This window comes from Fringilla coelebs, assembly GCF_963513975.1.
Source record: "Fringilla coelebs genome assembly, chromosome: 7".
Taxonomy (NCBI): Eukaryota; Metazoa; Chordata; class Aves; order Passeriformes; family Fringillidae; genus Fringilla; species Fringilla coelebs.
This window is the reverse complement of record NC_140035.1, coordinates 6,420,837-6,432,656: the sequence shown is the minus strand read 5'-3', so window position 1 is coordinate 6,432,656 and position 11,820 is coordinate 6,420,837. Positions and strand designations below refer to the sequence as shown.

General features: G+C 40.4%; 1 protein-coding gene across 1 annotated transcript in view; it reads right to left on the bottom strand.

Moving 5' to 3' along the window:
- Window positions 1-228: 228 nt before the first annotated feature.
- ZRANB3 (zinc finger RANBP2-type containing 3) overlaps window positions 229-11,820 on the bottom strand; it is a 35,425-nt gene continuing 23,833 nt past the window's right edge. Inside the window, exons 9-19 of the mRNA XM_084209376.1 lie at window positions 11,588-11,767; window positions 9,952-10,104; window positions 8,873-9,341; window positions 7,745-7,939; window positions 7,175-7,257; window positions 5,637-5,738; window positions 4,653-4,795; window positions 3,138-3,269; window positions 1,904-2,291; window positions 1,344-1,475; window positions 229-1,006 (exon numbers count right to left, since the gene is read on the bottom strand). Of these exons, the coding sequence (XP_084065502.1) occupies window positions 908-1,006; window positions 1,344-1,475; window positions 1,904-2,291; window positions 3,138-3,269; window positions 4,653-4,795; window positions 5,637-5,738; window positions 7,175-7,257; window positions 7,745-7,939; window positions 8,873-9,341; window positions 9,952-10,104; window positions 11,588-11,767 (2,076 nt within the window). The 3' untranslated portion in view covers window positions 229-907. The remainder of the gene's footprint in view (window positions 1,007-1,343; window positions 1,476-1,903; window positions 2,292-3,137; window positions 3,270-4,652; window positions 4,796-5,636; window positions 5,739-7,174; window positions 7,258-7,744; window positions 7,940-8,872; window positions 9,342-9,951; window positions 10,105-11,587; window positions 11,768-11,820) is intronic.

The following is an 11,820-nucleotide window of genomic DNA, read 5'->3' as shown; positions in this document are numbered from 1 at the left end:
CAGTCTTTTTCTTTGTTCAAGAGTTATAACTTCAAAGATTTTTCTCAGAAGGATAATTCAGCTTATTTTAAGTAGCTGCAGTTGAAATTTCAGGCCTGCACTGTGTTGTGCACAGCTCTGCTTTATGAGCTTACAGCTCAGCATCGGGGAGGAGGAGAGACAGAGCATTAAAAAAATCATCAGGAGAAAACTGTATTTATTTAAAGTAACTGTAAAGCAAGCCAGGTAAGCAGTCCAAAATTACCAGTATCTCTGCAATCTCATTAAGGAGAATTTGACTGTAGCATTTCCCAGAAACGACCTTTGATGAGATAATTGCTAATATTTAATGTTTCCTATCCTGAATAACATTTCAGTACAAGCTGGTTTAAATAAAACCAGAATTCAACTGACATCAATTCTAAATGCTAAAATCCTGTAAGTCAGGTCCATGCCAGGAGTTAGCCTTCTGTGGGTGAGCAGCACTAGAGGAAACAAATCATTTGTGCTAGTTTTTGTCATGATCACTGTTATTTTATTCTGTGGTTTTGGTATGTGAGTAACAAAAGGAATTAAAACTAAGACATCTTCTAGGTTCATGAAGTTCCCAATACAATTGAACCCTGTAATACCACAGCAGGTTCAACAGAACTTCTTTAAATTCTTGCAGCTCTAACTACCCTGCAAGAGGAAACCATAATGCTTCAAAATGGCATTAAACTTATACACAGAAATTTAGCTTTAAACCAGGGCCATTAAAAAACATGATGATCAGATGGATGTTACAGATAATTTCTTTGGTTTAATTCCTTATTTTCTTCTCTCTACCAACAGCATAATATCAGCCATTTCTGTTAAATCAGTGCAAGAGGAAAACACTAACTATACTGGTTTCATTGTTACAATGTACCTGAATGTACTGTGCATTTTACTTCTTCACCAAAAATTTGGTGATATCACAGGCATACTTTGTAGCTAAAGACTTTCTCTTCAGCTGGCTTCTTTCCTTGGCCTGTTTTGCAGTTCTCTGCAAAAGAGAGAGACAGGTTGGTTCAGTGAGTATTGATACTTGGAAACATATCCAGCAGAAAGCATTAGCCCACAGTTAAACTCCAGTCTGTCTTTGCAGTAGACAGCATGATGAAATGCAAATGTTTATTAAGGCAACATTTTCCCAAATCCAGAGGAAACTGTCATATTGTAATAGTTTAATGCTGCCTTTCCACCTTGGCTGCATGGGAGGAAGAGGCTGTGAGTACTGGGGTTCTGCAGCAGGAGGGAGCAGGGCTGAGGAGGAGCCTAAGTGCAGTTTCCCCCTGCTGTTCCCTGTGAGAGGGCCAGGATTCCTGGCTCCACACACTGACCTCCCTGTGGCAGGCTGTGCACAGGGTCTGAAGGTTCTCCAGGGAGCACTGTCCTCCTCCGCTGTACACGGGCTGGATGTGATCCACCTGCCAGAACTGCCCCTCCGCAGGGCTCCTGATCATCTCATTCAGCTGCAGCACACAAAGGACAGGCCAGGGGTGAGACACTCCTCAAGTACATGGACATCCTACTGTAGGAACAACGAAATTCTGGGAAGCAGCTAGCTACAGTTTTCATCAAGATAAAGAAAGCCAGCCTTGGCATTTTTTAGTTACTCCCACTGGATAAGCAATAACTCTTAAGTAGCTGGCATGTTTTCAGCCAGCCCTGGCTGTACATGCACCTCCCTACAGAATCAGAGCTCTGATGCCTGTGCCTTTTAGAGGTGTTAGAAGACAATGGGATTTAGTTAATTTGATTATTTCTAAGGACCTGTTTCTTCTTGTTCTGTTGTTGCTGCTAGGCTGCCTTTCTATCTTAAATCTGTAAGAACATTTTTGGCTGTCTCTGAACTCTATACACAGCCCAGCTGTTACTGCTGAAACCCCAGAACCATCACCTGCCCAAGGGGAAGGTGAGACATCCAAGAGCTCTCCAGAAGCTGCTTCCTCTGGCTCCTGGGGGCATCCCTGACGCTGAGGAAAAGCTCCTGGGCATTGTGCTGGCAGCACTGGCACACGCCGTGCTCGATCTGGAACACCTTGGAGCGCAGGTAGCTCTGGCTGGAGCGGATGGAGAAGTCCTCCTGGCAGGCGTGGCAGCAGAAGCGCGTGTCCCAGGCCAGGCAGCCAGGTGGGGGCTGGGCTGTTGGCTGCTGGCAGCTCAGACACAGCGGGCTCCCCTGCTTGTCGAGGGCCTGCAGATACCCTTTGCACAGGGAGGTGCTTCTGGCATCAGTCTGCCCTGGAGGAAGGGCTGAGGGATCATTCCCAGTTTCTGGAAGCAATCTGATGGCAGAGAACAAAGTACGGCTCTGGATAAATGATATTCAGCGGCCCCAGTTCATGGGGGGTTAATGCACTGAGTATTTCAATTAGATATCTTTCATGTTCTGAAAAATTATTTTAGCTGAAATAATACCTTGCTCAGATTGATACCTGCACAGTGCAAGTCCTTTACTTTGTTTACATTTCCATTTAAACAAAATTTGGCAATATAACAAGGCAATTTTAATTCTGCACATCTTACTATACTTAATCATTGGCTGAAATAATGCTGTATTTATAAAGACATGGTGATTTCTATCAGGCATGTACACATACAAAAGTAAAATGTTTCAGCCCCCTCTTCAACAGAAGTAATAGAGTCAAAGGAAAGACCCTGTTTTCTCTTTACCATCTCCATGGCCACCAATGAATTTCCTACTCAAAACAAAGTAGGATACACAGTGCTTGTTTAAGAAAGTTTTTTAAAAGAGGAATTCCCGTTTGGAATTTTTCACTTCATTGTTCCCATTTTTTTTAAATTCTGAGGCAAAACAGGAGCAGATTTGGTGTCCTCAATTTGATGCTGACCTCACAGGAGGGCTGAGCTAACATTCTTTTCTCTAACTGAATCACATAACTATTCCCTTGTTTTATGTTAGTCAGACTCAGTTAATTACCAGCTCTGTCAGCAGACAACAGATGAAATCTGAATTTTTTAAAGAATAAAAGGCTCATTAGGACTACAGCAAGTTTCTTATCTAACTACTGTACTTCAGCAAAGCAGACACTCATAGCAAATAATTTTACTATCATTTAAAAAAAATGTGGCAAAAGAACTTAATCATCCTATTGCATTACTAAACCTACTTTGTGGATGGTTTAGGAGAAGCACCTTTGTCCAGAGAAGCCCCCATTTCTTTGGAGATGAGGCGAACGCTGCCCCCGCTGCTGCTGGCCTTGGAGAGCGAGGCTGCTGCCACATCCTCCCTGGTCACATACCTGAGAGAGACAAATCCTGTCAGCAAAGGGAGCAATCTCCCTCAAGGAACAGCACTCTGGGCTGCAGCAACATTGGTACAGCACATTCTCTTCAAACATTCCTCATTTGCTGGATGAAAAATGAAGAAAGTTTGGGAAAGCATGCTTTATACACTTCCATATTAAGTACCTTTTTCTAAAAGTGAATTCTAACCAGTGAACAGGTAACTTGGTTTGTGTATAACAATTTAAAAATGACTGCAATTTGATCCTGCCTGCCAGTGAAAGCTGAAAGGCATTTTGTTTCAGTTAGGTGATGTCTCAGTGACACAGGATAATCCAGGAAGCTTTACAAGCTCTGGAGGACTCCTTGCTCTGTTACTTATGTTTGATCTCCCTGCTTTATTTTCATGTGAAACCCTGTAAAACACAACTGCTCTTAGTTAAAAACCTAAAACTGCTTCACAGAAACCACTATGCAGACAACTTCTTCTGAGGACATCTCTGAACTGAACATCTGCCAAACCCTACACCCCACTCTACAAGGCTGCTGTAGGTCCTGGTAGGTTTTCTAACACCATTCACAGATTTTTCCTATACTTCATGGAAGGACACAATCAGGCAAGAGGTTAACAAACACTTATTACCCTCTGCTTCTGATACTACTGGAATTGCAAACTATTTATTTACTTCATTCTTACCTAAAGCCAAAATAGAGTCACCCTGAGGAATGTAACAGTATGGATTGAAGGGAATAAGAAGGTTTTAGATGGTTTGCATGACATGTTCTGTGCAGAGCAATGACAACACTGAGGCTACAAATGTCTGTCAAGAAAGACCACATCAGAAAAAGAAAGGGAATCAAAGGTACATTTAGGTTTTAATAAGGATCAAACACCAACCCTTTTCAGTGACACTCAGCAAAGAGAGCCACAGTTTTGACAAATGTCATTCACAGAGAACAGAACTGCTTAAATGAAAAACAAGAACTAGAAATGGTTTGAGTTGGCTGTGAATTATGAATAAAACATTATCTCCCTGATGGCAATGATTTAATGATTTATATCTGCTTCCAGGTGGGGAGAAATAAGATGCTTTGACCTTACTTATCTGTTGTGGCCCTGAAGTCAGGTTTTTTCCTTTAAAACACCTGGCAAGTTCCAGATGCAGAAACATGCAGTGCAGCAGAGCCAGAGCAGCTGCTGAATGGGGCACAGAGCTGGGCAGGGAAGGAGACACTTCCAGCAGATCCACCAACATGCCTGGCTGCCTCTGTCTGTCACTGTGACAAGTAATCACTGAATGTCCAGTTCAGACTCAGCATCATTCCACTGAAGGCCACATTAAATTAATCAAACCTTCTGAGGTAATTAGTAGGAGAAATTAAAACCAAGCCCCACATACCTCTTTGTGCTGCTGCCCACCGACTGCTTTTTAGACAGCTCCTCTGCAGCATGAATGGGACTACAGAATATCTGACCACTTTTTCTGACAATCTTCTGTTTCATTGCTGTTAGATGAGTCCATTCTTTCACAAACCTCAGGATCTAAGAAAGAACATGACAGTCAGCAGCAGGACAGGCTTTGCACAGAGCTAATTACAGCAAAACAGTGCCATAGATGAATGCATGGCTGGAAACAGCTCCTACAACCAAAGATGGTGCTTTCAAGTAACTGTTCACACCCCCCATCTGTGGAACCTACTCAGTAGCTGCTTCACACAACAGCTGGTTCAATCAGTCAGGTATCCCCACTACAAACTGAAATTCCAACCTTGCTGGAGAACCTACAGAAAGAATCAGTTTTATTCCTACATGATGGTTTTCTGTTTGGAAAATCACATTTTTAAGTTATGCAGAAAATATTTCCCATCCAGTTTAAATCTGGATTTCCTTACTTGAGTACTTGTGTTTTCAGTGTTCTTCTCAAACCCCATTATAAATGTGATCTTTATTCCTAAATTAACTGTATGTATCTGTGGAGCTGTGCCTGACAGTGCTTTGAAAACTGTTAGCAGACCAAAGGGACAGTGAGAGTGGAGGCCTGCTCAGGCCTGCAGCTCTGATACAATCTAGAACATTCTTATTCAGAACCTTTAGAAGTTATTTTGTTGACTTAGTAATATTTAGTTAGTAACTAATCCTGTAAATGAGAAATGAAATGATGCCTGGTTAATTCCTTCTACTGCAGTGTGAACAGGAGGCACAATAATTTGCCAGAGTAAGAGACTCCATAATTAATATTCACATCAACATCTGTAAGATTGCTTTGATGAAACTGTGAATATATCCTAAGGCCTGGCAGTATTCTGCATTTATTTTTGTAAATATAAGTAATCTTCTTCTGCACTGAATTTTATATTGCTGTGTCAGAAGAGCTTGTTCTTACCAATGCACGATTTTTTTTGTTCTGGAAAGTCTCTGGTAAATCTTCCCAGTTATCCAGCTGTATGTCCAGTGGAATGAAATTATGATTCAGTGGTTCACCATCCTAGACAAGCAAACAGTTTTGTTTACAGATGCAATGTAGCACAATGTAGAAAAGTAATCTGTTTCAAGTGAATTCTCCTCCCTTCCTACTAAATTTAGTTCCTCAAGGTCAAATTTTTCCAGAATTAACAATAAGGCACAGAGATAACAGCAAAAATGCAAGGAAGGTTATTCATATTAATCTGCCTAAGAGTAACAAGGCTGAACATTTTAACTTTTAATAGATCTGATTTTTCCTTGCAGATAGTTCAGACACACAAACTGCCTTATATTAAACTGAAATTACAATCCTCTTGACTGAATTCTAAGGGAAATGAATGACTGGAGATAGGAGAGTGTCACTTCATTACAATTTAAAATAAGAATTCTTGAACATTGTTTATCATACTTCTTTTTAATGTCTGAAAAAGTTCTCCACTTAATTTTTAAAGGAGTAAGTTGTCCAGTGGGTACATCTAGCCAAGGAACTTATTGATGATTCACAAGCATTCGAGAGAAGGAGTCAAAGCAGAATTCCCTGGGGTCTCACCATTCAGCAGACTTTGTGCAGTATCTGGCACCATGAATCTCTAATCCCAGCAAAACCCAAACCAGACAATTGCCCAAAACCCACCCAAAATGCATCTTTGTCTGAATAAAACATGTGAAGCTAGGCAGCAGCACACACCATAAGTACATATAACAAATTTTCAGATACAAGAGGACTTTTGCACTCTTTTTGACTCTTCCCAGCTGCATCAGCCTCACAGAAATGTCTTATCTCAAAGGCTTGCCCTCAGTTATCTGTGCTGCTTCAGTGGCACCTGAATACACTGATTCACTGAGTGAATTGGACGAAATCTTCCACTGAACTTTCCTATCACTTGAAAGAAGAAATTGGCAAGTCCTGACCTCCCCTTGAATAATGACCTGGAAAATTCCCAGCTGCTGGTTTCTGTACAAAATCACCACTGCAAATTAATGATAATGGGCTTTATTCAAGAAATTACTAACTTACACATAGCACCAATGTTGAGCTTTCTGAAAATGTGGTGGCAATATTTTATTTACTTAGTGCGTCAGGATTTACTGTCATTTTTTATTTGAATTTTCAATGTTATTCTATTCAAGTTATTTTGTGATAAGACACTAATAATACAAAACGAATTTTAAACAACTGTCACTGGAATTTCTATTTCAGATGATTTAACATATTAGCCCAATTCTGTAAACAAAGAGAAGTGTTGGGAGTTATGTATCTAAGGAATTATTACTTAATTCCATTGAGAAAAGAACTAGAATGATAAACTACCTAATTTTTGTACACTTCAGTTAGTACAAAAATATTAATGCTTTTACATCAAACATAACAGAGGAGAGCATATAGAAACATTTCACAGAGCAACAATTTCCTCTGCAATTTTAAAATAACAATAACCATGCATATTTCAGGTTTACCTTTGTATAGAGGTGGATTCTATCAGTATTCCTGCTTGCACAGAACATAAGCCCATCATATATTTGGAATGTGTCTGATTTATCTACAACAGAAAAAATGTTGGCATTAAAGATTTTTATTCATTCATTCTACTCTGACATTAAAAATAATGTTTAATATTTATCTAATTCCAGAACAGTGTAAGGTGCAGAGCTCAAGCAGCAAACTCTGAAGGTATTTGTGTATTTTATTTTTCTGTTTCTCCTGGATGACCCATGATCTGTGTGCCTGTGTCTGTCCTCAGTTCCAGTAAAACCATCCACATTCCCAGCTGCTGGTTTGACACAGTCAGCTCTGGGTCTGAAGTCAGTCAGCTCTGGTTTGCTCCAGGAGCTGTGTGGAAAGGCTGGGCTTATCCAGCATCCAAATTCAACAAATGCCCCAGGCCAGAATGAGAAAGTCCTATGCTGGTGTTTGTACTTCTGTGTTTCAGAGGTGTAGGTTTTTATTTAAAAGCCATTTTTCATGCCAAAGGCATTTAATCCAGTTTCACAACGGGATAGAATTGTTCTTTCAGAGTCACACTTTACCTTCTCCACATCCTTTTTGGCTTTCTTCCTTTTTAGTGCCAACAGTTTCCTGTTCTCTGATTTCAAGAGATTTGTGGGCCCCCAGTTCCCCCAGATTTCCTCTTCTGCCTTCAGCACTGCCCTCTGCTCTCTCTCTGTCTCTCCTGGGCTCCTCTTCCTCAGTCTGGCACCTGGAAGCTTCACCATTTCTCTCACCTAAAGACAAAGAAAGAAGCAAAGCAATGTTTTGTGTTACCTGGCAGGTACCTAATAACACCCCTGGGACAGGAAGATGTCACTGAAATACAAAGAAATGGCACTGCATTCTCTAATAATATTATGCTGCAACCGCTTAGGAAGTTAAAGCTAACTTTAATGGTAGGAGAACAAACACATGGAACAAAGCTTTTAATTTATGTAACCCCCTACACCCAGATTAATGTAAATATATATATATATGAAATAAACAATGCAGTTAGCAAGTCTATATTGTATACAGTTATTGTATACCATAAACACACAAAGTAGTTTCCCAAGGCATTGATTTACAGCTGTGAAACTCAGAAGTTGTCCTTATTTGAACAAGCCCAGAGATTTAAACAAATAAAAAAGGGAGCAAAAAGAACCTTTACAACTGAAATGACAAATATTGGCATATATTTATAAAAATGTTTCATTAATTTTCCAGATAGCTTAAATAAATTTAGTAAAAGAAATCTACTGTGAGCTGGTGGAGAAAGAAAAGCCATATTTTCCAGATAATGTCTCTCATGACAAATACACAATGCTCAAGTTAATAAAACTCCAACACCCCACTGCTTAGTTTTGAAAGGTGAAGAAAAGTATTGCTGTTTAATTGTATTCAGAATAACCATAAACCTCAAGGAAGATGAGAGGGACATTTGCTGCCAACAAAACAAAGGATATATTCTTCCTTATGGAATTTATAACCTGTCAACATTTCATGGGTATTTTTCACTTGTTTCAAGTTAGACACATGTAAAAGATCCTTGGGGAAAGCAAGGCTAAGGAGTATCATATTTTCCTGGACTTCTGTGTAGTCATAAGTTCAAAAATATTGTATTTATTAAGCCTGATCACAACTGGAATGAAAAATGGATCTTTCCCTCTGCAGCACCCCTTACTCACCATCCCTGCTCTGGGGGCAATGGCACATCTCACAGTAAGGCAGCAGAGCATTGTTAGTGTAAGTGCAAGCACTGCAGTGCCAAACTTCATTTAAATCTGTACTTTCACTTGAAGTATTTAAGTCACAAGGATGGAGTTCACTGTTTTTTTCTGAAAACAAAGAAGGCTTTTTTCCAGTCAGAGATGTTTTCTTTTTATTACTGGAGCTGCCCGGGGTCGATCCATTTATGCTCTTTGCTCTTTTGGCTTCATGTTCACAAGTTTCTTCATCGCAAATTGCGTCCACCTCACTTATACTTGTGGAATCCAGGTTTTCATTGCTCTTCTCTGCACCCTCTTCTTTTGTGACTGCAGAAGATCCTGAATCATTATATAACAATTCATCACCAGAAAATCTTTTGCGTTTCTTCTCCATGGAGGATTTGGGGGAAAAGAAGGAACGGATGTCATGCTGTCTGTCCTTTTCAAACTGGGGAAGGGGAAAGGAATAGGAATCACAGAATCATTTAGGTTGGAAAAGACCTCTAAACCCCACTTATGACTGCATCAGAAACTGTTAAACAAAAGATATCTTTAACAAAAGATAACTTCAAGTGAGCAGAAAAAGCAATTCAACATTCCTCTCCTGATTTCAGGAAAGTATTTTCAATATTCTTCTGGAAATTCTGAAATGGCTCTACCAGAAAACAGATACACAGAACTGATAAACTGTGAGCCTTTTTTGAAGATGTTCATTACAAGGAAAGGCTTTCAAACACTGTTTTAAACATTAGTCCAATTCAGCACAGTTAGCAAAGATGTGATTTGAACAGAAATTTCGTGGTCTTATCTGACTCTGAGGGTGGCTCAGTCACCTAAACATAACATAAAGACCCATCAGAAGATGTAGATGACATTTATTCCCCACAGAGCACTTTTTCCAACTTCACCTAAGTTTTAAAATGGAATTTACATTACTTTTTCCTACTTTTCTGATGTTTCTCCATTAGTAATGTCTGAAGTGCACAGAAAGCTGAAGCAAATGGCTGTTACATTTTTTTTTTTAAAGGAAACAGAAAAAACAAAGTTTCAAGTCTTACATGTGTGAATAAAAGTTCATTTTGGGAATCTTCTAGACTTTCATTTGGGGTCCAGGTTTCAGCAAAACTCAAAAAATCCCATTTGTCCTTATCTCCTTCTTCAGCCTGCATTTTTTCTTTCTTGCCATTCAAGGTGCTGCCTGTGACTTTGGCCTACAGGAACAATAATGGTAAGTGCTGTATTTAGCACACTGCAACCAGTGAAGCTGTACACAAAATGTCAGTATTTATTGAAGATAAAAGAGAATATATACACTGTGTACACCCTCTAACAGCCTTAACATGTTTTGCTTGGCACGTGGAGACAAATACAGGGAGAATTATTTAGTGACAGAACTTGTAAGGTAAATTGATGTTGAATTACTGAGCCCCACCTCAGGAGGAGGAGATGCATAATGCACCAGACAGGATGAGCTTTAAGGACCCTTCCAACATAAACCATTCTATGATTCTTCAACTGCCTAACAACAATTGGGTGATACTTGTGGAAAACGGCAACAGAGGAAAAGATTAGTGTAATCTTCCATCTCCCAGAAAAGAATTATCTGAGAATGCCTCTTCCTCTCAGAAAGGAAGCTTAGTTTAGGCACAACATTCATTCAATTAAAAAAAAAACAACCCACAACAAATTCTAGCTGTTATGAGCGAGCAGAATGCCTGAACGCCTGAAAATTGTAGACTGAGAAACAACAGCAATAAAGAGCTAGAAGATAAAACAACCATCTCCTGTGGATATGATCCCTCCCGTTCCCTTTGGCAAAGACTCATTCTCTTTGCATCTTGATGTTCCAGATTGCAAAGCAAGATGTATTCTATTGCCATCTGTATGGCAGTTGTCTGGTGTCAAGTGGGCAATGATCCTTATCTCTCTTCCGGAGTGATCATAATCAACAGGGGACATCTGCTGATAAGGGGCTATTGAATGTCACCACATGACTGATAAGAACTGTAGCAACACATTGTGAGATGCTCCGCCCAGAGGGAGGAGCCAAGCAGTGCCATGCAGATATAACCTGCAAGGGTCTGGCATCAAGTCAGCCTTTGCTGCATTGGACTACGCAGAGGAACAGCAGCTGCTTCTACTTCCACCAATCTGCAGAGGAAGAAGACACCCCTTTCCTACAGGACTGCCCTGCTCCAACAGAACCACGCCTGACACTCCAGGAGGACTGCAGCCCCTTTTCCAACTGGACTGCTTACCAACACCCTGACCCACAGGGTGTCAGGTTGAATTCTGACTCTGACAGTGTTGTTCTAGTGTATTGCATTGTTGTATTTTATCATTTTATTTTCCCTTCCCTATTAAAGAACTGTTATTTCCTGCTCCCATATTTTTTGCCTGAGAGCCCCTTATTCATAGCAATTCGGAGGGGTGGGGAGGGTTTGCATTCTCCATTTCAGGGGAGGCTCCTGTCTCCTTTAGCAGGCACCTGTCCTTCCAAACCAAGACACTTGAATGAAGAGCAAACAAGCTAGGAAAGACTAAATCAGATCAAACACAGGCATTTTGATGATTAGCAATTGTAGGTGTATCACTTTGTGTCAGAGAGTGTTCCAGATAAACAAGACTGCTGTGGCACTGGAGTGCAGCCCCAGCCCCAGCGAGCTCTGCCCTTCGGCCCCACAGCACACGTACCTTGCGGTTGAGCATGGCCCACATGAGGGTGTCCATGGTTCCTTTGGCAATCAGGAAGTGAATGTTCACTGAGCTGCACTGCCCAATGCGGTGTGCTCTGTCTTCTGCTTGTTTAATGTGGCCTGGATCCCAATACAATTCAGCAAACACAACGTGAGTGGCAGCAGTGAATGTTAAACCCTAAGGAGAATAAGTAAGTGCACTCCTTAAAAAAAAGATACCACACACAAAAA